Source organism: Pipistrellus kuhlii, unplaced genomic scaffold, assembly GCF_014108245.1.
Source record: "Pipistrellus kuhlii isolate mPipKuh1 unplaced genomic scaffold, mPipKuh1.p scaffold_m20_p_24, whole genome shotgun sequence".
In the NCBI taxonomy this organism is placed as follows: Eukaryota; Metazoa; Chordata; class Mammalia; order Chiroptera; family Vespertilionidae; genus Pipistrellus; species Pipistrellus kuhlii.
Window position 1 is genome coordinate 816,240 of NW_023425523.1, and position 24,718 is coordinate 840,957.

The 24,718-nt window shown below is 63.1% G+C and overlaps 3 protein-coding genes across 9 annotated transcripts in view; 2 read left to right on the forward strand and 1 right to left on the reverse strand.

Annotated features, from left to right (window-relative positions):
* Nucleotides 1-11,919, forward strand: part of RIPOR2 (RHO family interacting cell polarization regulator 2) — a 64,640-nt gene extending 52,721 nt beyond the window's left edge. For all 3 annotated transcript variants that reach the window (XM_036452883.2, XM_045586806.1, XM_036452882.2), the window contains 2 exons: nt 534-624; nt 10,198-11,919. In XM_036452883.2, coding sequence (XP_036308776.1) covers nt 534-624; nt 10,198-10,298 — 192 coding nt within the window. In that variant the 3' untranslated portion in view covers nt 10,299-11,919. The remainder of the gene's footprint in view (nt 1-533; nt 625-10,197) is intronic.
* A 540-nt stretch (nt 11,920-12,459) lies between these two features.
* On the forward strand, nt 12,460-14,471 carry ARMH2 (armadillo like helical domain containing 2). Its single transcript, XM_036453247.2, has 2 exons — nt 12,460-12,724; nt 14,025-14,471. Exons 1-2 carry the CDS (start codon nt 12,460-12,462, stop codon nt 14,468-14,470), a joined length of 711 nt encoding a protein of 236 aa, XP_036309140.1. The 3' UTR covers nt 14,471.
* A 1,519-nt stretch (nt 14,472-15,990) lies between these two features.
* On the reverse strand, nt 15,991-23,603 carry GMNN (geminin DNA replication inhibitor). 5 transcript variants are annotated; one of them, XM_045586811.1, is made up of 7 exons: nt 23,436-23,603; nt 21,160-21,217; nt 19,058-19,130; nt 18,481-18,628; nt 17,414-17,496; nt 17,022-17,132; nt 15,991-16,377 (listed from the first exon to the last, which is right to left on the reverse strand). In XM_045586811.1, the coding sequence occupies exons 2-7, from the start codon at nt 21,171-21,173 to the stop codon at nt 16,213-16,215; spliced, it is 594 nt and encodes a 197-aa protein (XP_045442767.1). In that variant the 5' UTR covers nt 21,174-21,217; nt 23,436-23,603; the 3' UTR covers nt 15,991-16,212. The 5 variants fall into 5 exon arrangements, with proteins under 5 accessions (XP_045442767.1, XP_045442764.1, XP_036308406.1 ...); XM_045586808.1 differs by having other exon boundaries at nt 19,058-19,135; nt 23,436-23,601; XM_036452513.2 differs by lacking the exon at nt 23,436-23,603 and adding an exon at nt 23,156-23,163 and having other exon boundaries at nt 19,058-19,135.
* Nucleotides 23,604-24,718: the final 1,115 nt, after the last annotated feature.

Sequence of the window (24,718 nt, forward strand, 5' to 3'; positions counted from 1 at the left end):
TGCCCTGCTTGCTGCTTGGAGTCCTTCTTCTCTCCTTGAAGCAGTAACTAGAAACCAGTGCTGTCTGTCGCTGGGTCAGTCCCGGGAAGTGTCTCTGTTCCCCTCGCGCCCCCTCCCCCCCGGAGAGGCTGAGAAGGCCACTGATGGGCGTGGTGTCCACTGCGCACAGCTCTGGCCCAGGGTGCCGTGGGCCAGCCGTCCCCGTGACGGCTCTCCCGGCAGCTGGCCCTTCACCGAGATTCAGTCACAGTCAGACGGGGCGGCCTGCGGGAGGCACGAGAGGGCCCGTCCAGCCCCCTCCGCTGCAGTCCTCAGATTTCCGATAATAATGTAAATAACGAAGTCAGAGGAAATACAACGAAGCCAGCAGGGCACCTGCCACTGGGGACCTGGCTCCGTCCAGGAGTTCACCCTGCCTGTGGGGTGGCGCCCGGCTCCCGCCACTGGGAGGCCCCCACAGGCTGATGCTGGTCCCCACAGCCCCGGACAGGTGTCCGCTCACGCTGTCCACCCCCACCACCCACCACCCGCAGGCCACAGAGAGCATCAGGATGCTGGTGAGCCTGTGCCAGTCGGACGTGGAGGAGATCAGAAACGTGGCCACCGAGACCCTCCTGTCTCTGGGTGAGTGTGCGCGGGGTGAGTGTGCGCGGGGTGAGTGTGCGCGGGGGGTGAGTGTGCGCGGGGGGTGAGTGTGCGCGGGGGGGGGGTGAGTGTGCGCGGGGTGAGTGTGCGCGGGGTGAGTGTGCGCGGGGGGTGAGTGTGCGCGGGGGGTGAGTGTGCGCGGGGGGGGGGTGAGTGTGCGCGGGGTGAGTGTGCGCGGGGTGAGTGTGCGCGGAGTGAGTGTGCGCGGGGTGAGTGTGCGCGGGGTGAGTGTGCGCGGGGGGGGTGAGTGTGCGCGGGGTGAGTGTGCGGGGGGGTGAGTGTGCGCGGGGTGAGTGTGCGCGGGGGGTGAGTGTGCGCGGGGGGTGAGTGTGCGCAGGGGGTGAGTGTGCGCGGGGTGAGTGTGCGAGGGGGTGAGTGTGCGCGGGGGGGGTGAGTGTGCGCGGGGTGAGTGTGCGCGGGGGGTGTGTGTGCGGGGGGGGTGTGTGCGGGGGGTGAGTGTGCGCGGGGGGTGAGTGTGCGTGGGTGCGCGGGGGGTGAGTGTGCGCGGGGGGTGAGTGTGCGCGGGGTGAGTGTGCGCGGGGGTGAGTGTGCGCGGGGGGGTGAGTGTGCGCGGGGTGAGTGTGCGCGGGGTGAGTGTGCGCGGGTGAGTGTGCGCGGGGGTGAGTGTGCGCGGGGTGAGTGTGCGCGGGGTGAGTGTGCGCGGGGTGAGTGTGCGCGGGGGTGAGTGTGCGCGGGGGGTGAGTGTGCGCGGGGTGAGTGTGCGCGGGGGGTGAGTGTGCGCGGGGGGTGAGTGTGCGCGGGGGGTGAGTGTGCGCGGGGTGAGTGTGCGCGGGGGGTGAGTGTGCCCGGGGGGTGAGTGTGCGCGGGGGGTGAGTGTGCGCGGGGTGAGTGTGCGCGGGGGGTGAGTGTGCCCGGGGGGTGAGTGTGCGCGGGGGGTGAGTGTGCGCGGGGTGAGTGTGCGCGGGGGGGTGAGTGTGCGCGGGGGGTGAGTGTGCGCGGGGTGAGTGTGCGGGGGGTGAGTGTGCGCGGGGGGTGAGTGTGCGCGGGGGGTGAGTGTGCGCGGGGTGAGTGTGCGCGGGGGGTGAGTGTGCGCGGGGGGTGAGTGTGCGCGGGGTGAGTGTGCGCGGGGTGAGTGTGCGCGAGGGGGGGGTGAGTGTGCGCGGGGTGAGTGTGCGCGGGGTGAGTGTGCGCGGGGTGAGTGTGCGCGGGGTGAGTGTGCGCGGGGTGAGTGTGCGCGGGGGGTGAGTGTGCGCGGGGGGTGAGTGTGCGCGGGGTGAGTGTGCGCGGGGGGTGAGTGTGCGCGGGGGGTGAGTGTGCGCGGGGGGTGAGTGTGCGCGGGGGGAGTGTGCGCGGGGGGTGAGTGTGCGCGGGGGGTGAGTGTGCGCGGGGGGTGAGTGTGCGCGGGGTGAGTGTGCGCGGGGGGTGAGTGTGCCCGGGGGGTGAGTGTGCGCGGGGGGTGAGTGTGCGCGGGGTGAGTGTGCGCGGGGGGTGAGTGTGCGCGGGGGGTGAGTGTGCGCGGGGTGAGTGTGCGGGGGGTGAGTGTGCGCGGGGGGTGAGTGTGCGCGGGGGGTGAGTGTGCGCGGGGTGAGTGTGCGCGGGGGGTGAGTGTGCGCGGGGGGTGAGTGTGCGCGGGGTGAGTGTGCGCGGGGTGAGTGTGCGCGGGGGGGGGGGTGAGTGTGCGCGGGGTGAGTGTGCGCGGGGTGAGTGTGCGCGGGGTGAGTGTGCGCGGGGTGAGTGTGCGCGGGGTGAGTGTGCGCGGGGGGTGAGTGTGCGCGGGGTGAGTGTGCGCGGGGCTGAGTGTGCGCGGGTGAGTGGTGCGCGGGGTGAGTGTGCGGGGGGGTGAGTGTGCGCGGGGTGAGTGTGCGGGGGGGTGAGTGTGCGCGGGGGGTGAGTGTGCGCGGGGTGAGTGTGCGCGGGGTGAGTGTGCGCGGGGTGAGTGTGCGGGGGGGGTGAGTGTGCGCGGGGGGTGAGTGTGCGCGGGGGGTGAGTGAGTGTGCGCGGGGTGAGTGTGCGCGGGGGGTGAGTGTGCGCGGGGTGAGTGTGCGCGGGGGGGTGAGTGTGTGCGGGGTGAGTGTGCGCGGGGCTGAGTGTGCGCAGGGTGAGTGTGTGCGGGGGGGGTGAGTGTGCGCGGGGTGAGTGTGCGCGGGGCTGAGTGTGCGCGGGGTGAGTGTGCGCGGGGTGAGTGTGCGCGGGGTGAGTGTGCGCGGGGTGAGTGTGCGCGGGGGGTGAGTGTGCGCGGGGTGAGTGTGCGCGGGGGGTGAGTGTGCGCGGGGGGTGAGTGTGCGCGGGGGTGAGTGTGCGGGGGTGAGTGTGCGCGGGGGGGTGAGTGTGCGCGGGGTGAGTGTGCGCGGGGGGGTGAGTGTGTGCGGGGTGAGTGTGCGCGGGGCTGAGTGTGCACAGGGTGAGTGTGTGCGGGGGGGGGTGAGTGTGCGCGGGGTGAGTGTGCGCGGGGCTGAGTGTGCGCGGGGGGAGTGTGCGCGGGGTGAGTGTGCGCGGGGTGAGTGTGCGCGGGGTGAGTGTGCGCGGGGGGTGAGTGTGCGCGGGGGGTGAGTGTGCGCGGGGTGAGTGTGCGCGGGGGGTGAGTGTGCGCGGGGGGTGAGTGTGCGCGGGGTGAGTGTGCGCGGGGTGAGTGTGCGCGAGGGGGGGGTGAGTGTGCGCGGGGTGAGTGTGCGCGGGGTGAGTGTGCGCGGGGTGAGTGTGCGCGGGGTGAGTGTGCGCGGGGTGAGTGTGCGCGGGGGTGAGTGTGCGCGGGGTGAGTGTGCGCGGGGCTGAGTGTGCGCGGGGCGAGTGTGCGCGGGGTGAGTGTGCGCGGGGGGTGAGTGTGCGCGGGGTGAGTGTGCGGGGGGGTTGAGTGTGCGCGGGGTGAGTGTGCGCGGGGTGAGTGTGCGCGGGGTGAGTGTGCGCGGGGTGAGTGTGCGGGGGGGGGTGAGTGTGCGCGGGGGGTGAGTGTGCGCGGGGGGGTGAGTGAGTGTGCGCGGGGTGAGTGTGCGCGGGGGGTGAGTGTGCGCGGGGTGAGTGTGCGCGGGGGGTGAGTGTGCGCGGGGTGAGTGTGCGCGGGGGGTGAGTGTGCCCGGGGGGTGAGTGTGCGCGGGGGGTGAGTGTGCGCGGGGTGAGTGTGCGCGGGGGGTGAGTGTGCCCGGGGGGTGAGTGTGCGCGGGGGTGAGTGTGCGGGGTGAGTGTGCGCGGGGGGTGAGTGTGCGCGGGGGTGAGTGTGCGCGGGGGTGAGTGTGCGCGGGGTGAGTGTGCGGGGGGTGAGTGTGCGCGGGGGGTGAGTGTGCGCGGGGGGTGAGTGTGCGCGGGGTGAGTGTGCGCGGGGGTGAGTGTGCGCGGGGGGGTGAGTGTGCGCGGGGTGAGTGGTGCGAGGGGTGAGTGTGCGCGGGGGGGTGAGTGTGCGCGGGGTGAGTGTGCGCGGGGGGTGAGTGTGCGCGGGGGGTGAGTGTGCGCGGGGTGAGTGGTGCGCGGGGTGAGTGTGCGCGGGGGTGAGTGTGCGCGGGGTGAGTGTGCGCGGGGGTGAGTGTTCGCGGGGGTGAGTGTGCGCGGGGTGAGTGTGCGCGGGGGGTGAGTGTGCGCGGGGGTGAGTGTGCGCGGGGGTGAGTGTGCGCGGGGGTGAGTGTGCGGGGGGTGAGTGTGCGCGGGGGGTGAGTGTGCGCGGGGGTGAGTGTGCGCGGGGTGAGTGTGCGGGGGGGTGAGTGTGCCCGGGGGGTGAGTGTGCGCGGGGGGTGAGTGTGCGCGGGGTGAGTGTGCGCGGGGGGGGAGTGTGCGCGGGGGTGAGTGTGCGCGGGGGTGAGTGTGCGCGGGGGTGAGTGTGTGCGGGGGTGAGTGTGCGCGGGGGGTGAGTGTGCGCGGGGTGAGTGTGCGCGGGGGGTGAGTGTGCGCGGGGGGTGAGTGTGCGCGGGGTGAGTGTGCGCGCGGGGTGAGTGTGCGCGGGGGGTGAGTGTGCGCGGGGTGAGTGTGCGCGGGGTGAGTGTGCGCGGGGGGTGAGTGTGCGCGGGGGTGAGTGTGCGCGGGGTGGGTGTGGCGGGGGGTGAGTGTGCGCGGGGGTGAGTGTGCGCGGGGTGAGTGTGTGCGCGGGGGGTGAGTGTGCGCGGGGGGTGAGTGTGCGCGGGGTGAGTGTGCGCGGGGGGTGAGTGTGCGCGGGGTGAGTGTGCGCGGGGTGAGTGTGCGCGGGGTGAGTGTGCGCGGGGTGAGTGTGCGCGGGGTGAGTGTGCGCGGGGTGAGTGTGCGCGGGGGGTGAGTGTGCGCGGGGTGAGTGTGCGCGGGGTGAGTGTGCGCGGGGTGAGTGTGCGCGGGGGTGAGTGTGCGCGGGGGGTGAGTGTGCGCGGGGGTGAGTGTGCGCGGGGGGGGAGTGTGCGCGGGGGTGAGTGTGCGCGGGGTGAGTGTGCGCGGGTGGAGTGTGCGCGGGGTGAGTGTGCGCGGGGTGAGTGTGCGCGGGGGGTGAGTGTGCGCGGGGTGAGTGTGCGCGGGGGTGAGTGTGCGCGGGGTGGAGTGTGCGCGGGGTGAGTGTGCGCGGGGGTGAGTGTGCGCGGGGGTGAGTGTGCGCGGGGGTGAGTGTGCGCGGGGTGAGTGTGCGCGGGGGTGAGTGTGCGCGGGGTGAGTGTGCGGCGGGGTGAGTGTGCGCGGGGTGAGTGTGCGCGGGGGGGGTGAGTGTGCGCGGGGTGAGTGTGCGCGGGGTGAGTGTGCGCGGGGTGAGTGTGCGCGGGGTGAGTGTGCGCGGGGGGTGAGTGTGCGCGGGGGGGGGGAGTGTGCGCGGGGGTGAGTGTGCGCGGGGCTGAGTGTGCGCGGGGTGAGTGTGCGCGGGGGGGTGAGTGTGTGCGCGGGGTGAGTGTGCGCGGGGGGTGAGTGTGCGCGGGGGTGAGTGTGCGCGGGGGGTGAGTGTGCGCGGGGTGAGTGTGCGCGGGGGTGAGTGTGCGCGGGGTGAGTGTGCGCGGGGGGTGAGTGTGTGCGGGGTGAGTGTGCGCGGGGCTGAGTGTGCGCGGGGGGTGAGTGTGTGCGGGGGGGTGAGTGTGCGCGGGGTGAGTGTGCGCGGGGTGAGTGTGCGCGGGGTGAGTGTGCGCGGGGTGAGTGTGCGCGGGGTGAGTGTGCGCGGGGGGTGGGGTGGTGGCGCGGGGTGAGTGTGCGCGGGGTGAGTGTGCGCGGGGTGAGTGTGCGCGGGGCTGAGTGTGCGCGGGGTGAGTGTGCGCGGGGGGGGTGAGTGTGCGCGGGGTGAGTGTGCGCGGGGTGAGTGTGCGGGGGGGGGGGTGAGTGAGTGTGCGCGGGGTGAGTGTGCGCGGGGTGAGTGTGCGCGGGGTGAGTGTGCGCGGGGTGAGTGTGCGCGGGGTGAGTTGTGCGCGGGGGGTGAGTGTGCGGCGGGGTGTGCGGGGTGAGTGTGCGCGGGGTGAGTGTGCGCGGGGGAGTGTGCGCGGGGTGAGTGTGCGCGGGGGTGAGTGTGCGCGGGGTGAGTGTGCGCGGGGGTGAGTGTGTGCGCGGGGTGAGTGTGCGCGGGGGGTGAGTGTGCGCGGGGTGAGTGTGCGCGGGGGGTGAGTGTGCGCGGGGTGAGTGTGCGCGGGGGGGAGTGTGCGCGGGGTGAGTGTGCGCGGGGGTGAGTGTGCGCGGGGGGTGAGTGTGCGCGGGGGGTGAGGGTGTGCGCGGGGTGAGTGTGCGCGGGGGGTGAGTGTGCGCGGGGTGAGTGTGCGCGGGGGGGTGAGTGTGCGCGGGGTGAGTGTGCGCGGGGCTGAGTGTGCGCGGGGTGAGTGTGCGCGGGGTGAGTGCGCGGGGGGTGAGTGTGCGCGGGGGGTGAGTGTGCGCGGGGTGAGTGTGCGCGGGGGTGAGTGTGCGCGGGGTGAGTGTGCGCGGGGGTGAGTGTGCGCGGGGTGAGTGTGCGCGGGGTGAGTGTGCGCGGGGTGAGTGTGTGCGGGGTGAGTGTGCGCGGGGCTGAGTGTGCGCGGGGTGAGTGTGCGCGGGGTGAGTGTGCGCGGGGTGAGTGTGCGCGGGGTGAGTGTGCGCGGGGGGTGAGTGTGCGCGGGGTGAGTGTGCGCGGGGCTGGGTGTGCGCGGGGGGTGAGTGTGCGCGGGGGGTGAGTGTGCGCGGGGTGAGTGTGCGCGGGGTGAGTGTGGCGCGGGGGGGTGAGTGTGCGCGGGGTGATGTGTGTGCGGGGGGTGAGTGAGTGTGCGCGGGGCTGAGTGTGCGCGGGGTGAGTGTGCGCGGGGGGGGGTGAGTGTGCGCGGGGTGAGTGTGCGCGGGGCTGAGTGTGCGCGGGGTGAGTGTGCGCGGGGTGAGTGTGCGCGGGGTGAGTGTGCGCGGGGTGAGTGTGCGCGGGGTGAGTGTGCGCGGGGTGAGTGTGCGCGGGGTGAGTGTGCGCGGGGTGAGTGTGCGCGGGGAGTGTGCGCGGGGGTGAGTGTGCGCGGGGTGAGTGGTGCGCGGGGGGTGAGTGTGCGCGGGGGTGAGTGTGCGCGGGGGTGAGTGTGCGCGGGGGGTGAGTGTGCGCGGGGTGAGTGTGCGCGGGGTGAGTGTGCGCGGGGGGTGAGTGTGCGCGGGGGTGAGTGTGCGCGGGGGGTGAGTGTGCGCGGGGTGAGTGTGCGCGGGGGGTGAGTGTGCGCGGGGCTGAGTGTGCGCGGGGTGAGTGTGCGCGGGGTGAGTGTGCGCGGGGTGAGTGTGCGCGGGGTGAGTGTGCGCGGGTGAGTGTGCCGCGGGGTGAGTGTGCGCGGGGTGAGTGTGCGCGGGGTGAGTGTGCGCGGGGTGAGTGTGCGCGGGGTGAGTGTGCGCGGGGGGGTGAGTGTGCGCGGGGGGGGTGTGCGCGGGGTGAGTGTGCGCGGGGGGTGAGTGTGCGCGGGGTGAGTGTGCGCGGGGGGTGAGTGTGCGCGGGGGGTGAGTGTGCGCGGGGGGGTGAGTGTGCGAGGGGTGAGTGTGCGCGGGGTGAGTGTGCGCGGGGTGAGTGTGCGCGGGGTGAGTGTGCGCGGGGGGTGAGTGTGCGCGGGGGGTGAGTGTGCGCGGGGGGTGAGTGAGTGTGGGCGGGGTGAGTGTGCGCGGGGGGTGAGTGTGCGCGGGGGTGAGTGTGCGCGGGGTGAGTGTGCGCGGGGTGAGTGTGCGCGGGGTGAGTGTGCGCGGGGTGAGTGTGCGCGGGGGGTGAGCGTGCGCGGGGTGAGCGGCGGGGGTGAGTGTGCGCGGGGGTGAGTGTGCGCGGGGGGGGTGTGCGCGGGGTGAGTGTGCGCGGGGGGTGAGTGTGCGCGGGGTGTGTGTGTGCGTGGAGTGAGTGTGCGCGGGGCTGAGTGTGCACAGGGTGAGTGTGTGCGGGGGGGGGTGAGTGTGCGCGGGGTGAGTGTGCGCGGGGTGAGTGGTGTGCGGGGGTGAGTGTGCGCGGGGTGAGTGTGCGCGGGGTGAGTGTGCGCGGGGTGAGTGTGCGCGGGGGGTGAGTGTGCGCGGGGGGTGAGTGTGCGTGGGGGGTGAGTGAGTGTGCGCGGGGTGAGTGTGCGCGGGGGGGTGAGTGTGCGAGGGGTGAGTGTGCGCGGGGGGGTGAGTGTGCGCGGGGGGTGGTGTGCGGGGGTGAGTGTGCGCGGGGGGTGAGTGTGCGCGGGGGGTGAGTGTGCGCGGGGGGTGAGTGTGCGCGGGGTGTGTGTGTGCGTGGGGTGAGTGTGCGCGGGGGTGAGTGTGCGGCGGGGGGGTGAGTGTGCGCGGGGGGGGTGAGTGTGCGCGGGGGGTGAGTGTGCGCGGGGGTGAGTGTGCGCGGGGTGAGTGTGCGCGGGGTGAGTGTGCGCGGGGTGAGTGTGCGCGGGGCTGAGTGTGCGCGGGGTGAGTGTGCGCGGGGTGAGTGTGCGCGGGGGGTGAGTGTGCGCGGGGTGAGTGTGCGCGGGGTGAGTGTGCGCGGGGTGAGTGTGCGCGGGGTGAGTGTGCGCGGGGTGAGTGTTAGCGGCTGAGTGTGCGCGGTGGTGAGTGTGAGGTGGAGTGTGCGCGGTGAGTGTGCGCGGGTGAGTGTGCGAGGGGTGAGTGTGCGCGGGGTGAGTGTGCGCGGGGTGAGTGTGAGCGGGGGTGTGAGTGTGCGCGGGGGGTGGTAGTGTGCGCGGGGTGAGTGTGCGCGGGGTGAGTGTGCGCGGGGGTGAGTGTGCGCGGGGGGTGAGTGTGCGCGGGGGGTGAGTGTGCGCGGGGGGTGAGTGTGCGCGGGGGTGGCGTGTGCGCGGGGGTGAGTGTGCGCGGGGTGAGTGTGCGCGGGGTGAGTGTGCGCGGGGGGTGAGTGTGCGCGGGGGGTGAGTGTGCGCGGGGGGTGAGTGCGCGGGGGGTGAGTGTGCGCGGGGTGTGTGTGTGCGTGGAGTGAGTGTGCGCGGGGGGGTGAGTGTGCTCGGGGGGTGAGTGTGCGCGGGGTGAGTGTGCTCGGGGGGGTGGTGTGTGTGCGGGGTGAGTGTGCGCGGGGGGTGAGTGTGCGCGGGGGGTGAGTGTGCTCGGGGGGTGAGTGTGCGCGGGGTGTGTGTGTGCGCGGGGTGAGTGTGCGCGTGGAGTGAGTGTGCGCGGGGGGGGGGTGAGTGTGCTCGGGGGGTGAGTGTGCGCGGGGTGAGTGTGCGCAGGGCTGCGTGCTTTTGAGTCCTTTGCAGCGCTGTCCAGGGGTTCCCTGTGCACCGTGTGAGTCCCCCATGGCTGCCTGCTCACACTCATACACACACACATGCACACACACACTATTCACACACACACATACTCACACACATACACACAATAGACACGCTCACGCGTGTACACATGTACACACAACGCACGTGCATACACGTACACATGTGTACACGCGGGCGCACAGCATGAGGACTCCTCAGTGTCCACGACTCCCCGTCTCTGTCCTGACCCTGCACTCGGAAGGGAGGCCGGGAGCCTTTGGGATGGGTTTCGGGGTAAGAACCTGGAAATCACACCGAAGTGGCAGGAGCTGGGGTCCCGGCTCCTGCCTCCTGCACACCCCTCCCTGGGGGCCGAGCCCGAGACCCAGGCATGTGCCCTGACCAGGAATTGAACCCTGACCTCCTGGGTCATAGGTCGCCGGCGGGCTGTTGACATGAAGCCTGGCTGAGCACAGCGGGGGGTCCGTGGTCTGTGTGAGGTGGAGGGACTTCTCACTGCCGGTCCTCTGACCTCACGCCCCCGCCTCTGGTCACGTGTCTAAAGAGGAAGGAGGGAACAAAGCAGTCCAGGGACGGATACCCAGTGGCCGTTCCAGGCGTTCGTACTGACAGCCTGGCCGGTGGTGGGCGGCAGACTCTCACCACATTCACATGATGACGTTTGGGCTGGCGTCTGAAAGCCTAAATGTGACCTTTATGACCGACCATGCAGGCGCCAGTACAGACGTGTAACAGTTACAGCCGTGTGGGCGCTGCATGCTCAGAGGTCAAGGGCTGCCCCATGGCGGCCGGGCCCTGCCCGCCATAGGTTCCCTGGGAATTGCGGGAATAAACCTGCATCGTGCCCTCACGGGCGCCCCGGGCCCCAGCACCCTGCCTCCCCGCCCGCGTCCCGTCTCTGGCCTCAGCCCCCAAGACAGAGCCCCACCCGGAGGGAGCGGTGTGTCCGACCCCGAGGGCGGCCTCTCCCGGAGGCGCTGAGCTGACGCCGTCCCGTTTCTCCCGCCCCATCCAGGGGAAGACGGGCGGCTGGCCTACGAGCAGCTGGACAAGTTCCCCCGGGACTGCGTCCACGTCGGAGGCCGCCACGGGACCGAGGTGGCCACGGCCTTTTAACGGCCCCGCAGCTGCCTTCGCAGACGGCCGTGGGCCCGCAGGCGCCGGCGTGCAGCCGGCAACCTCCCGCGGTGCAGACGGGGGGGCCTCTTGCCGGCCGCTCCAGAGGGCCGTGTGCGGCGCAGCAGGCCAGCCACCGCGCCGGCTGTGGACAGGCTGCGCAACAGAGCCCGTCGTGGTCGGTGACACGGATGGAATTTCAAAACAGCCATCTTTAAAAAATAACATGAGAAACAAAAACAGCCATCTTTAAAAAATAACAACAAAAACAGCCATCTTTTTAAAACACACACACACACACAACAGCCACCTTTGTGCTTTTCCAGACGTTAGAGCCTGCGGCCGCCCTGTGAGGCTCGGTAAATGTCCGACAGCTGCTGTTCTCTCCATCGTGTTCTCAGGGTGGAGGGTCCCGACCCCCAACCCCCACCAGCGGCCTGATGTTACCTTCTGTGAAAAGCACAAAAAGCAGTTCCTTCCAATAAAAGCCTGCCTGCCTGCCTGCCTGCAGGCCCGGGCAGGACGCCACCTGTAAGAGCGTGATGTGGCCCCGTGTCCCGTGTCCCGTGTCACTGTGCCTCCTGCTCCTCTTCCCCCTCCCCAGAGCTCCAGAGGCGTGTTCCCATGGTGGCGGGGAGGTGGCCGGGAGCAGACGACCTCATGAGGTCACACCCTCCTCCTCAAACACAGAGGCACGCCACCCGTAGCCTTGTATTTTTGAACAAACGAGCCATTTTTTTACTGATCTTTTTTCAATCGAGGTTCTCAGCTGCTAAGACCAAACCCAGTGCCGATTCAGAAAAGCTGGGGCGTCCCAGGAGGTGCGAGGGCGCGGAAGTTGGAGGGACATTGAAAAGGGGTCCTTGCTCCCGTGACAACCCCATGAGGTCAGGATGAAGGCTGCCCCTTGGGGTGGTGACTGCCCCCTGCTGGGACCCCTTGGCCAAATAGAACAGCAGCCACCCCCGTCGCTAAAGTCGGTACCCGCCCGGGAGCTCCCGGTACCTAACGGGGTGTCTTCCTAAGCATGTTTGGGGCGGGACATGCCAAGTTACCTAATAGGTGTGAGTGTAGCGTGAACTGTGCTCTGGATGTGTTTGTATAAGATACCAGTGAGGTGTCACGTCTAAATATTTACACTTCAGCAGACCTTTAAAGCAGCTCTTAGTTCACGTTAAACTGTGTCTGCCGGGCTTCCCGGCAAATAGTCCTTGGGACTGTGAAGTTACAGTGTGTGTATATATATCTATTTGTATATTTATAAATATTATATATATATATGCCTATATCCTTCCTTTGAAAAGTTCCTTGTACAGTCTATAGTTAGTCTGTATAAGCTGCCGTCCATATGAAATGGTGGAGAGGATTTTTTTTTAATATATTATATATAGAAAACTCAAAACTCAAATCACGAAAGTTACCAAGTGTTTTGTTGGTTTTGGTGTGTGTTTAAAAAAAAAAAAAAATTTTGAATATTGCATGAGCAATGGACTCCGGGTCTTTTGTATTCACTTCTGCATTTTGCTTTGGTTGAGGGGGTGCGTTGTTTTGTGGCATTTGTATCTGTCACTGTACCCATCCTGGACGTTCAAATAAAAATTATTTTTGAATCTCTGGTCTCGGGCACAGAGTCCGCTGTATTTTTTCACATGCCCTCGTGAGTTGGTACACACGTGACACTTTGTTCTCTACTTGACATTCCTTCATCCATAAATAGGGATAGTAACATTTGCTTCTCGGATATTTTCTTTTAAATATATATTTTTATTGATTTTAGAGAGGAAGGGAGAAGGAGTGGAGATAGAAATATCAATGTTGAAAGAGAATCATGGACTGGCTGCCTCCTGCACACCCCGCACTGGGAATCGAGCCTGCAGACCCGGCCTGTGCCCTGACCGGGAATGGAATTGTGCCCTCCTGGTTCAAGACCGAGGCTGGCTGGGCACTCCTCGCGTATTTTATGAAGCTCCTTGGAGAAAGACAGACTCTGAGCTCCTGGAGGGTAAGAAGCATCACCCTTCATCCGAGTTCTCAGCCCAAACCCCAGGCAGCACCCTCTGCTCCCCAGCCCGGGTCGTCCGGGAGACGGTTGCTAGGTGATGCATTCCAGAGTTCTGGACTGTTGTGGCCGCGGTGGGCCGGGAGCGCCCGCCTGTCCGCCATGGCCAGCCCCGGGGTGTTCTCTGTGCAGTATGATCGTCCGGTGTACCGGTGTGTGGTGTGGCTGGGCCAGTGCCTCTGGCGGTTCTGGAACGTCCACGTCCTGGGCTTTTTCGGAAAGCAGGAGGAGGAGCAGATCCCGCCAGGGAAGAATGTTTTTCACAAAGAGAAGATCAGGGCCCTTGGCGAGACGTTGAAGAACAAGTTACTGGCCATCGAGGAGAGGGCTCAGGCCGCCCACCGGCTGGGACTGCTGGCCTTCACAGGTGCGACCCTGCGGGGGGCTGGCCGTCCCGCTCCACGCCCCTTTCTGGCTACCACACTATGTTGGCATCTTCAGGGTGTTCGTCTTAAAATCCCAGCAGCTCTTCCTTTGCCTAAGTTATTAGTTTTCTGTCTTTGTACCCCAAAAGACATTACTGATTATTTTCTCCTTAGGGATCTGGTTTTTGTGGTGGTTAAGGTATTTGGTACAAAGGATTCTTTTTAAAAATATATATTTTTACTTATTTCAGAGAGGAAGAGAGAAGGAGAGAGAAACATCCATGATGAGAGAGAATTATGGATCGGCTGCCTCCTGCACACCCCACTCTGGGGATGGAGCCCACAACCCGAGCATGTGCCCTGACCAGGGATCGAACCCTGACCTCCTGGTTCACAGGTTGCCTCTCAGCCACGCCGGCCGGGCTCAGCTGAAACTTGAACATTGACGAGAGCATTCTTGGGATGTAGGAGAAATGCAAGCCAGGTGGGAACTCCAGGGCCGGAACCCGCCAGCGATGGGGCTGCTGCTCGCTCCTCACCTCTAACAGGCTCCACCCGCGCCTTCTCGCTCCTCCCTTCCGGGCATTTGAGATCTGAACGAGGAAGACCTGCGGGTCAGGAGGAGGAGCAAAGTCACGTGCAGGACCAGGTGGGGTCAGGGGGCCTCGCCGGTCACAGGCCTGCAAGAGCCGGGCTGGAAGGGGAGAGAAGGCAGAGCGGCGAGCAGCGAGCTGGTGAGAAACCTCTCCACCCACAGGCCCGGCTGTGCAGCTGACTTCTGGGTTCTCTTCGCTGCTCTAACGCTCTGGTAGTTTCCTGTTTTCATCCTCACGGAGGATATTTTCCCTTTGGTTTCCAGAGAGAGCAGAAGGGAGAGAGAAGAGAGAAACACCGACGGGTTGCCTTCGCACATGCCCCAACCGGGGCTGGGCATCAAGCCTGCAGCCTAGGTGCATGCCCCTGACTGGAGTCAAACCCGGGACCCTTCGGTCCCCAGGTCCACACTCTTTCCGCTGAGCCAGACCGGCTGGGGCAAACGCTCTGGTGTTTTTTCACTCGGAGGAGCAGGAACGAGACCACGAGGGAGGTGCCCGTGAACCCAGGCCTCCCGGGTGCCGGGTGCCTGGTGACTGGGTGCTCGGCAGGCGGGGACGTCCCAGAGCCCAGGTCCCCGAGCCCACAGGTTCCCCAGACCCCGGGCGTCCATCCGTGGGCGGCAGCAAGAACGGGCACCGCTGGGCCGCCCGTTCCCGGCCGCCGGGCCGGCCAAGCGGCCCCAAAAACCCGGCGCTTGCCTTCCAGGAGGCCCCATGGCCGGGCGGTTTGCGGCCGAGTACATGAAGGAGGTGGCGCTGCTGCTGCAGGACGCCCAGGTGGCCCCCAGGGCGAGGATCCTGCTGCTCCAGAGCGTGGCCTGCTGGTGCTACCTGAACCCCATCACCCAGAAGAGGGCCAAGTTCCTGAAGCTCCTCCCCATCCTCACGGCGATGCTCGACCCCGACCCCGAGCCGGACCCCGAGCCGGCGGCCGGCAGGAGCGCCAGCAGCGGCGGCGGCCTCCTGGTGAAGTTCTGGGCGTGCTACACCCTGTCCGTCATGACCTGCAACAACGTGTCCTACGTGGAGGAGCTGCGGGAGCTCCGCCCGCTCAAGCAGCACCTGCAGGCGCTGGCGCGGGAGAACTGGGAGGGCTGGCCGGAGAACTTCGCCGAGGTGCTGTACTTCCTCATCGGCTTCCACCGGCACTGAGGGCACCAGCCGGGCGCAGAAATAAAGGACCCACGCCCTTGCGCTCCTCCCCGGCCTCTTTTGTCAGGTCGTTGGAAACCCGGCGGATAGAGTGCCAGCCTGCGGACGGAGGGGTCCTGGGGTTCGATTCCCGGTCAGGCCACATGCCAGGTGCAGGCTCGATCCCGTGTGGAGTGTGCAGGAGGCAGCCCGTGCATGGATCTCTCTCATCGTGGATGTTTCTCTCTCTCTCCTCTGAAATCAGTAAGAATAGATCTAAGACGGCCGCCTGCCGGTGGAGGTGACCCGGTGGGGATTTCTGGGAGGATGCCGGGGGCACTGGTGGGAGTCACCGGGTATTGGGTAGTGAGCCCAGGGGCCCAGAAGAGCCACGCCCACCGCGTGCCGGCTCCAGCTGCCCTGTCCTGGGTGGGGGCGTTCTCTGGCTGCCAGAACTCCAGCTTCTTGCACATCAGACGGCGTGGTTGCGACATTGGTAGCTCATTGAAAATTAGATTCATGCCAAAACCGGTTTGGCTCAATGGATAGAGCGTCGGCCTGCGGATTGAAAGGTCCCCGGTTCGATTCCGGTCAATGGCATGTACATGGTTGCAGGCACATCCCCAGTAGGGGGTGTGCAAGAGGCAGCTGATCGATGATTCTCTTTCATCGGCATTTCTCTCTGTCCCTCTCTTCCTCTCTGTAAAAAAAAAAAAAAAAAAAAAAAACAAAAAAAAACGAAAATTAGATTCATCATCTGGAGTTTTCCAAACTCTGGATCAACACCGTGTTTCCTGGTGACCAAGAATTTGCCTGAAGCAACCCTTCAATGCGTGAGTGCTCCCTGATGCTAACTTACGGAGGCCGCATGCCTCCCGGAGCACAGGCTCAGTCCTAGGCCCTGCACTCCACAATGCGCCCATGTCCTTGTCCTCCTGCACAACGGACTTATGGGAAACTCCTAATTAATTTCAACCTGGTCCTACTTCCATATTTGTATGGTTTTTTAAAAAAATGTTTTTGTTGACTTTTTTAGAGGAAGAGAGGTGGAGATGGAAACATTCATGAAGCTGCCTCCTGCACACCCCACCCTGGGGATCGAGCCTGCTACCCAGGTACGTGCCCTGACCCGGAACCCAACTGTGAGCTCCTGGTTCACAGGTGGACACTCAGCCCGAGCTGCGCCGACCAGGCGTAGACCTACGCTCTGTTCTGTGTCTGATGGGAAGGGTGTTTCAGGACCCTTAGCTATTCCTGCGTCACTGGGCGTGCACCTGCCCCCACCCCCAGGACCCTTAGCTATTCCTGCGTCACTGGGCCCGACGCAGGACAGCTCCTGACACTGCCTCTCGGGCTCTTTATCTCACCCCTCAGGAAGAGTGGGGGTCGTGGGGCTGGAAATCGATATAGTCCCGACCCTGAGAGCTGGGGATGCAACCAGCTTGGCAGTCAAAGCTCAACATTTCTGTCTGAAGGGGACAAATTCATTTCCTCCTGTTTCCTCCAAAACAAGAGGGTAGAAGGAAAATCTCACTCCTTAGACTAAGAAACAAGTTTATTTATCATGTACACAAGCCTGACATCTGAGAAAACGTTATTTACATAAAACACCACAGGTTAAAACACACGGTATTTGTATGTTAATGCGATAGGAGCCCAGGGCCAAACAAGGCTGTCTGCTTCCCGTCTGCTATCGCATAGCTACTCGCTCTGCCAAGAGCTGTCGTGGCGGGAACAGGGCACGTCTCCGAGTCCCGGGCAGCTCACATGCCCGGCTGGGCGTCCGGGGAGGAGGACGTGGCTGCCTTGGCGCCCACACCCGCGCCAGGGCCTTCCGCCTCCGGATCCTCGCCCGCCTCCTCTTCAGAATCCAACTCCTCGCTGCTCTCCGGCGATTCGAAGTTCTCCAGAGTGTTTCCTTTCAGTCGCTTGTGAAGAATAAACCACGTGTTTGTTATAAAACTTTAAAACCCAAGCCCACGCTCCGAATGCGGTACGTGACCCTCGTCACTGCACCGTCTCAGTTAAATCCACTCATAACCAGGCCGGTCAGTCTCCACCACGTGGGAGCACACTGCAGCAGTCACGTGGCTGGCTGGCCTGCTCCTGGAGGCATGACCTCTTCGAATGATGAGCCCTCCTCTAAGGCGGGGAGGCCAACCGCTCCCAGCCGCTGTGGACAGCACCCCACAGCCAAGGCGGCCGTGACAGCACTGCCAGGTGAGAACCTCAGATGTTAAAGTCTGTCACGGCCCCAACATGCAAGCAAATCAGGACAAAAAAGGTTTAATTTGGAAATCTTGCATCCCACCAGCAAGATGACACTTTGTAAGCATCAGCAATCAGCAGGTGTTGACTGACGTTTAGGCTCAGCCTGGTAACGGAGCAGCCACGAGGCTAATTCTGACAACAGGCTACCCCCTGATCTTAAAGAACGCCAGAGGAGCCCCACACTCCCCGTGACCAGTGAGCCGCGCTGTGAGCACAGGAAGGTCACAGGGCACACGCCTTAAAGGGCCTGGAACGTGCGGCTGTGAACGGGGTCCTCGGCTCGGCCAGGCGGGACACTCACCTCCAGGACCTCCGCCATGTACTGCACGTGCTGCGCCACCTCCGCCAGCTCCTGGTTCTCCCTCCGCAGGCGGGCGATCTCACTCGTCTTCTGCTCGATCTCCCTGTGGAGCTGCGGCGGGGGTCAGCTGTGTTCCCGCCTCCCGCCGCACCCAAAGGCGCCCCCCCACCCCCGTGTGACTGACACGCCTGCAGCCCCAGCAGAGGGGCTGTGGCTGGCGCCCACACAGGCTTCTCCTGGTTTAACATTCTATCAGCTGCCTCAGTAAACTCCAGGCCCAGAGCACAGCGCCGACTGCTCCAGCCCAGCACGTACGCAGTGTGTGTGTGTGGGGGGGGGGGGGGGGGGGGGGTGTTAAAAGGTAAAAGGCACCAGTTCTCCTCGGTGCTCACCTTCTCGTTTTCCTTCAGCGCTTCATAAAGCGCCTTCCGCCGCTGCTCCGCCACTTCCTTCCAGTACTGAGAGGACGGGTTTTCTAAAAGCAAAGTTTTACAGGAGACTCTGAAGCCACTCCCGTGACACGCGGCTGTGAAACCCATCATCCTCTTACAATCTTAGCACCGCCCACACTACCTGGCAATGCCCGTTTTCGTAAACCTGAAGTTAGAAAACCAAGTCACCTTTGTTCTATTTTATTCCCCGATATGTTAGGGGTTCTGACACACCCCACTGAGGGTCTGTGACGAGCAGCAATCTGATGCAGCCCTTTCTGTATGTGACTGGAGGGTTTTGCCCCCAAATCTTAACCAATCAGACATGCGTGTCGCCAGCCCTGCAGTTCACCCCGCCCGAGCAGAGCTGCTGTCCCGCAGCCAGCCTGCCCTGCTTGGCCTGCGAAGCCCTGCTGCCTGCCACCTCCTCCTCACTGACCTCGCAGCTCAGAGTGAGCCCCATGGACTCCATGACCTTGAGCAAGTCAATGAACTTCCTTAAGCTCCAATTTCCCATCAATACCGACACCAATGCCTTCCCTGATGCCTAAAACCACCGCCAGCTTCCTCTCCCGGTGCCGCCAGCCATTCCATCGGACTCGCATGTCCTCCCGGCCCAGCGCCTCCCGTCCTCACTCCCTGGACTTCCGCCTGGCGCCTGCGGGCTCCATCCCTACTTCATGTCCTCCCGGCGCATCCATTCCTATCTTCAAACGCAGTCTCTAGACCCCTTTTCCTGAAAAGACTACTTCTAAGCCTTGGCAATCCCATATTCAAGTTGCCATGTTAATCAGCATCCTTCCCTTTAATACCGCACCCATATCTGGATCTTACAAAACAGGGAGACTTGTCCACATGTGGCGCTTGTACGCTCACAACCAGAAGGAATAGCAGTGTGAGAGCATCACAGTGAACTAGTGGTGCACCCAGCCCAGGAGGCTGTGGGCAGAGTCCTGACAGCAGGAGGCAACACTGACCTGTGGGACAATGCACTTCCCAGACAAAGGCTCCCGCCACGCCCCTCACACCTGCAACCATGAGATCCAGTGCCTCCTGGGCAGCTCCGCCAGGCATCTTGCCCTCACCGCGCCCTGGGACAGCAGGACCTCCGGAGCCGGAAGTCTTACACGCCGACTGGTCATTGCGATGTTTCCGTTTGGACAAGCCTTTCACCAGCTGCCGTGGAAATACACCCATCAATCCTCAACTGAGCAATTAAAACAAAACCACTTGTGTGGGGAGTACTCAATTGTTATTCTTAAATTATTGCCAAATTTCAATGATTTGGTTATTTTTTTTCTTTTTAATATTGTACATTTTATTGATTTTTTTTTTTTTTTTAACAGAGAGGAAGGGAAAGGGAGAGAGCCAGAAACATCAATGAGAGAAACATCAATCAGCCGCCTCCTGCACACCCCCTACTGGGGATGTGCCCGCGACCAAGGTACATGCCCTTGACTGGAATCGAACCTGGGACCCTTGAGTCCGCAGGCCGACACTCTATCCACTGAGCCACACCAGCCAGCCAGGGCGATTTGGGTATTTCCAACCAAGGAAATCTTGCAAATGGTTTTCATGCACAGGCTCTAGCCCCGCAACACATACCTTGTTCTCTCTGCCCACGAGAGACCCGGCTGTGGACGGCTGGATCATCTTCAGCGTTCCCCTCGGGACAGGACTGCTCTGCAGTCGAGAGAATTCGTTATCGGGCGCCTGAGCGCTACAGGGACCGTGACCACCTTCGCCCTCCCACACCTTCCCACAGGGACACTGAGCCGGGATGGGGCAAACACAGGGTTACAGCTTTGAGTACACGAAAGGGTTTATTCTTGTGTTATTGTTTACTAAGTATTGTACTATTTTCTGTATGAATAGCTGTACACCTACGTTGGCGCCATCCTGAATTTGGTCCGCTATGTAATTTTTCAGTGCTAGGTATGAACAAGACATTGGTCTAACCAACGAGTAAACTTATTTCCCTAAAATTATAATAAAGTTCGAAGAAACACAAGAATGGCATCGTGTCACCCAAACTTAACACATTTGTGGTAGAAACCCAGAAAGCAGGTGAATGGGGAGAAAGAGTAATTACACTGCACAATACTTCTCCCCTAACCAACAGGATTTGTCTGGACTTCTGGAATCATGATTACCCGCTAACCTCCCACGTGCTCCCCAAAGGAACAGTGTAAGAACATAGCTTACACAAAGCCACAGACATGTAACAGGACACACCCTCCCTGCGGGAGCAGTCTGCTCCGAGCCCATCGGGAGCCAGTGAAATGTCAGAGCTCAGAGCCGGGGCACTTTAAATGCTGCAAACGGCCCAGCTATTGCTTTGGGAAAAGACGGCCTTCCTTGTAATATGTAAACACCTTCCCGTGTATTTGCTCTAGTTTTGCACAAAAAAAAATCATTAGTTATTCTGCCACCACGGGACAGCAAACAATGGTGGCTCTCACCCGAGGTCAGCGGGCAGGACACCGGAGCAGCGTGGGAAAGCGGCGCCTGCACCGCGCACCCCACGGCGCGAGCTCACCTTTCCCACGCTCAGGTTTCCCTGCTGAGCGGCATCTCGCCGCTAATTGGAGAACCGGTGCCAGCTCCGGCGGGAACAAACACCACGCCGGCATTTCGGATGTGATTCCGATTAGCCCGCAGCCCCAGGCAAACGCTGGGAGGAACAAACACGGCGCGGGGGCCTGAGCGGCAGGAGGTGCTGATTCAGGTGCTCGCTACCCACAATGGCCAAGGAAGCCACAGCTGACTGTCTCACAAAAAGGCATTTTATAATGTAAGCTCTGTGGCGTCTACCCCTGGAAATGTGATACTGCTATCACCGTTTTCTTTACACGGATCATGCACTGAAATAACAGACTCATTACAGCCAAAAAGTTCTTATCCTTTTTAGAGAACAGCTTAAGATTCTGTGAACCTCTTTAAAAAAAAAAAAATTATTGCTTTCAGAGAGGAAGGGAGCGAGAGAGGCAGACACATCAATGTTGACAGAGAATCATGGATCAGCTGCCTCCTGCACGCCCCCTACTGGGGATCCAGCCCACAACCTGAGCATGTGCCCTTAACTGGAATCGAACCTGGGACCTTCAGTCCACAGGCCAAGGTTCTATCCACTGAGCCAAACCGGCTAGGGCTCTGTGAACCTCTTTAAAACACACACACACAAGAGCACACACACGAAATGTTGCATATAATTAGCAAGGAATGTGGAGCAGAAGGAAAGCAATAATGAACACCTTGCTTACAGAAGACCCTAAGGACCTAGTGCAAACTATCAGAGCTGACCAACTTCAGCAAGGTTGCAGGATTCAAGATCAAGGCACCAAAAATCAACGGTGTTTCTCTATGGAACAATGAGCACATTGGAAATCTACCTAAAGAAGCAGCTCCACCCACAACATTAAAAACAAAATATTTAGGTAAAAACTTAACCAAAGGCGTGTACAGCTCAGTCTTCTGAACACTGCAATGCTCGGAAGAAACTAACGACTTAACTAAATGGGAAGATCAGAAACCTTAATATCCAACCACAATTCATTCTTTAACGGTTCTCTACTGTTACTTCTCCTCTGGTCAAACATTCAGTGATTTAAGGTTTATGGAAACAATAGCCATAATTAGGCTAAATTATGTCAAAACATTCCCACCCACGTGCTCCCCACCCCGATGACAGAGATCCCATCACATACCTGCACGCGCCCATGGGTGCCGTCCTGCTTCTGCTTCATACTGGGGTTCATTGTGCACCTGGGGAAGGACAGGCGGTCACCAACAGCAGAGGGCGCCGGCCCCTGGGGGCGGGGCCTGCGCCTTCCCGGGGCTGGGGGGGGGGGGGTCTTTTCTCAGCCCCGCCCAGGACTGGAGCCAGTGACCCATGACATCTGTATTGTATACACACACACAATAACTCTGGTTGGGGAAATCTTGTTGCAAAAGGAAAAAACATGTACAAAACATGCCAGCATCCTGGACGAGGCACAGGGCTCTTCAAAGATCTGCGAATGCCACCAGGGAAGGCGAAGCACAGATCGGGGCGTGCCCACCTCAGTCCTAGAGAACAGCACCCCAACTTGGCCCTTTCAACGGCAGACAGGCTGTGATAAACTCGGCAATCACTTGGGAGGGAGGGGCTCAACATCCGACCCAAGGAGACGATGCGTTTACATTTGCAGGACGCGTTTAAGCGCCATCGGGAGCAGCAGGTAAAGGTGTACGCACAGAGGGTCAGCACCCCACGGGGCCAGACTGACACCCGCGTTTGGCCCGCAGACATGTGCCTCGGAAGGACCTGCCGGAGTTGTGGCCATGGCTTTCCCGGCTCCGGGGCGCCCACTCTCTAACTGTACAGCCCAGCGCGTGCTCCTCTCTCCCGGTGCCTCGGCGCTCAGGCGCAAACAAAGGTGGGGATGCGCCTTATCTTCTGTGCAAAGGCTGGTCGGGGACCCCCTCGAGTGAACCAGGGCGATGTTTTCCGAACCGAGCGTCCCTGCCCGGGACCCCGCAGTCCTTCAGGGAGTCACCAACGTCGTTTAGGAAATAAAAAAAAAAAAAGTGATCGGGACGGAATTGAAAATACGCGGAAGCGTGCGAGTGCGTGGCCTGTGGGGAGCTGGGTGGCTGCGTCCTCAACTGCGATGTGAAACGTGCCTTCGTCCGCGTCTCGCTGCCGAGGCTGACAGCCACCGCCCCGCTGAGCTCCGCCTGCACCCGCGGGCCGCACGGCGGTCTGAGCCCGGCGCCCGCTTCCGCGCTCCGCTTCGTTCCAACCGAAGACACGCGCACGGGCCCGGGTCCCGATGACAGGCTGCCGCTCGGGGGAACCGGTGTCCCCAGCGCCAGTGCCGCTAACGAGGGGCCAGGATTAAGCGACCGCCACCCGGGCCCCGCGCCCCTCGCGCCGGACCCCCGCCAGTCCCCGGTCCCCCACTTCGCCGGCCACACCGCCTCCCAACCCCGACCAGCAGGGGGCGCTGCGCTCCAACCGCGCGCCCCAGCCAATAGGGAGCGCGGGCGGGGAGCGCGCCAAAATCGGCCCAGCCAATGGGGCGGCCCAGCGGCTCACTGACTGCCCCGCCCCGTCCCCGTTCCGAAGTTCACTTACCGCGGCCCCGCGCAGTCACGGGAGAGCCGATGCCGGCGGGCGGGCAGCCCCCGCGCAGACCTCCCGCCACCGCTCACTCGCCGGAGCCAACTGTTCAGTCCTGGCGGCGCCGCCTCGCCCAGACCCCGGCCCGCCCGCGCCGGCCCCAACCCCGCCCAGCGGCTGACGCGCGCCGCTCCGAAAGCTCGCCAACTCCGCCCCGACCGACACGTGACCTAGCCGAGGGGTGTGGCTTCCAGGATCCGGCCAATCGCCGTCCGCCTTGCCCTCCCCCCCCCCACCTGCGCCTGCGCGACGGCAGCAGCGAGTCTCTGCGCGAAGAAGTCGGTACCTGGTCCCGCGTCCTGACCTCTGACCCCGCTCCCAGGGCAGCCGGGTGGCGGAGAGACCCGCTTCCGCCGCCGCCCGCACCGGGAGGATGGCGACCTGCCCGCAAAGCCCTGGCCCCGCGGGCTCTCCGATGTGGGCGGAGCCTGCACTTTCGGGCTTTTTGCATTTTGACTCTTAGGGTTCAGGAGGCGCTCAGGTACCACGTGGGTTCCCGACGCGGGATACCGCTGCCCTGCAACTCGGGGCGACCAGACCGCGGTCCTGCGGGCACTTTCCTTACCACCCCCTCCTCCCTCCCACACGTCCTCCTGGTGGTCTCCGCGGGCGGGATGCGTGGGGCCCAGCAGGTGTCACCGAAGTCTGCGTTCCCGTCACCCCTCCGCTGTGCTCGGCGGGAGGGGGGGTCTCACTCCGCCGGCGCCGCTCTGAGCACCGGCTCCCGTCTGCGCCGCCGCCCGCCGGCCGCCGGCCGCCGCCCTCCCCGGACTTCCTGTGGCCGCTGAAAACGGGCAAAGACAGTCGGATGGCGCTGACCTTGAGGGAGAGGTAGCTCAGGGCATCTAAATCCGTAAAGGATTGGAAACCATCAGAAGACTTGGTTTTCGGAGTTAGAATGGCGGCAAGGACAGGCCTCCAGGCCTCGGTGACTCACAGCGGGTGTCCTCACTCAGCACGCGATCCAGAGGCCCCCTGGACAGAGCCAGCAGGGTACGTAAGGTCCAAGGTTCAAAGAAAGTTATACTCAGGCCTGGTGGGCGTGGTTCAGTGGTGGAGCTGGAGGGCGCATGCCCTGGGTGCGGGCCTGATCCCCAGTAGGGGGCGCGCAGGAGGCAGCCCATCAAGGATTCTCTCGCCGAAACCGGTTTGGCTCAATGGATAGAGCTTCGGCTTGGGGACTGAAGGGTCCTGGGTTCGATTCCGGTCAAGGGCATGTACCTTGGTTGCGGGCATATCCCCAGTAGGGGGTGTGCAAAAGCAGCTGATGGATGACTCTCATCGATGTTTCTAACTATCTCTCCCTTCCTATCTGTACAAAATCAATAAAATATATTTTTTTAAAAAGGATTCTCTCTCATCATGGATGTTTCTCTCCCTCGCCTTCCTCTCTGAAATCAGTAAAAAATATATACATGTTTTAAAAGTTACATTCAAGTAAACTGCTCTGGATAACGTATAAACACAGTTCATAATGATGTTGTTTCTTTCCAGAACTGAAAAGCTGGGAGGGGAAACGTGAACATGGTGAGCGAGCCGGAGGGTAGAATCCAGGTGTTACTGTAGATAAGAACCCGCAGAGCTGTGGGAGCACTGGCGATTCTCCGGGGGCGTGAAGCCCACTCAGTCCGACGTCATCGTACCGTCAGTTTGGAATGGTGTGGGGACTTCATGCGTTCGGTGTTGCTTGGCCTGTTTTTATTTCAGTATCCCGAAGGAGATCATGGCTAGTTCAGGGAAAATCGCTAAGGCCCAGAGCCTGCGACAACCCTTTCACCCGTTTAGGTCAGATCCCTTCGGCTCTCCTGCCGGCTCTCCTGCCGGGTGGTCAGCTGGTATGTGTGGCATCTGAATGCAGGTCTAGGCAGCGCCCTGCAGGGGGGGCCACCAGCCGCATCCCGGCCTTGAAGCACGGCCAGCCTCACAGGAATGGAGAATTGCCTGAGGTGATGTTGTTTTTTTAATCCACACTCGAGGATATTTTCCCATTGATTTTTAGAGAGGGGGAAAGACAGAGATACTGATGTGAGAGAAACACATCGGTTGGTTGCCTCCTGCAGGAGTCCAGACCCGCTCCTGAGCCAGGGAGGAGCCTGCAACCG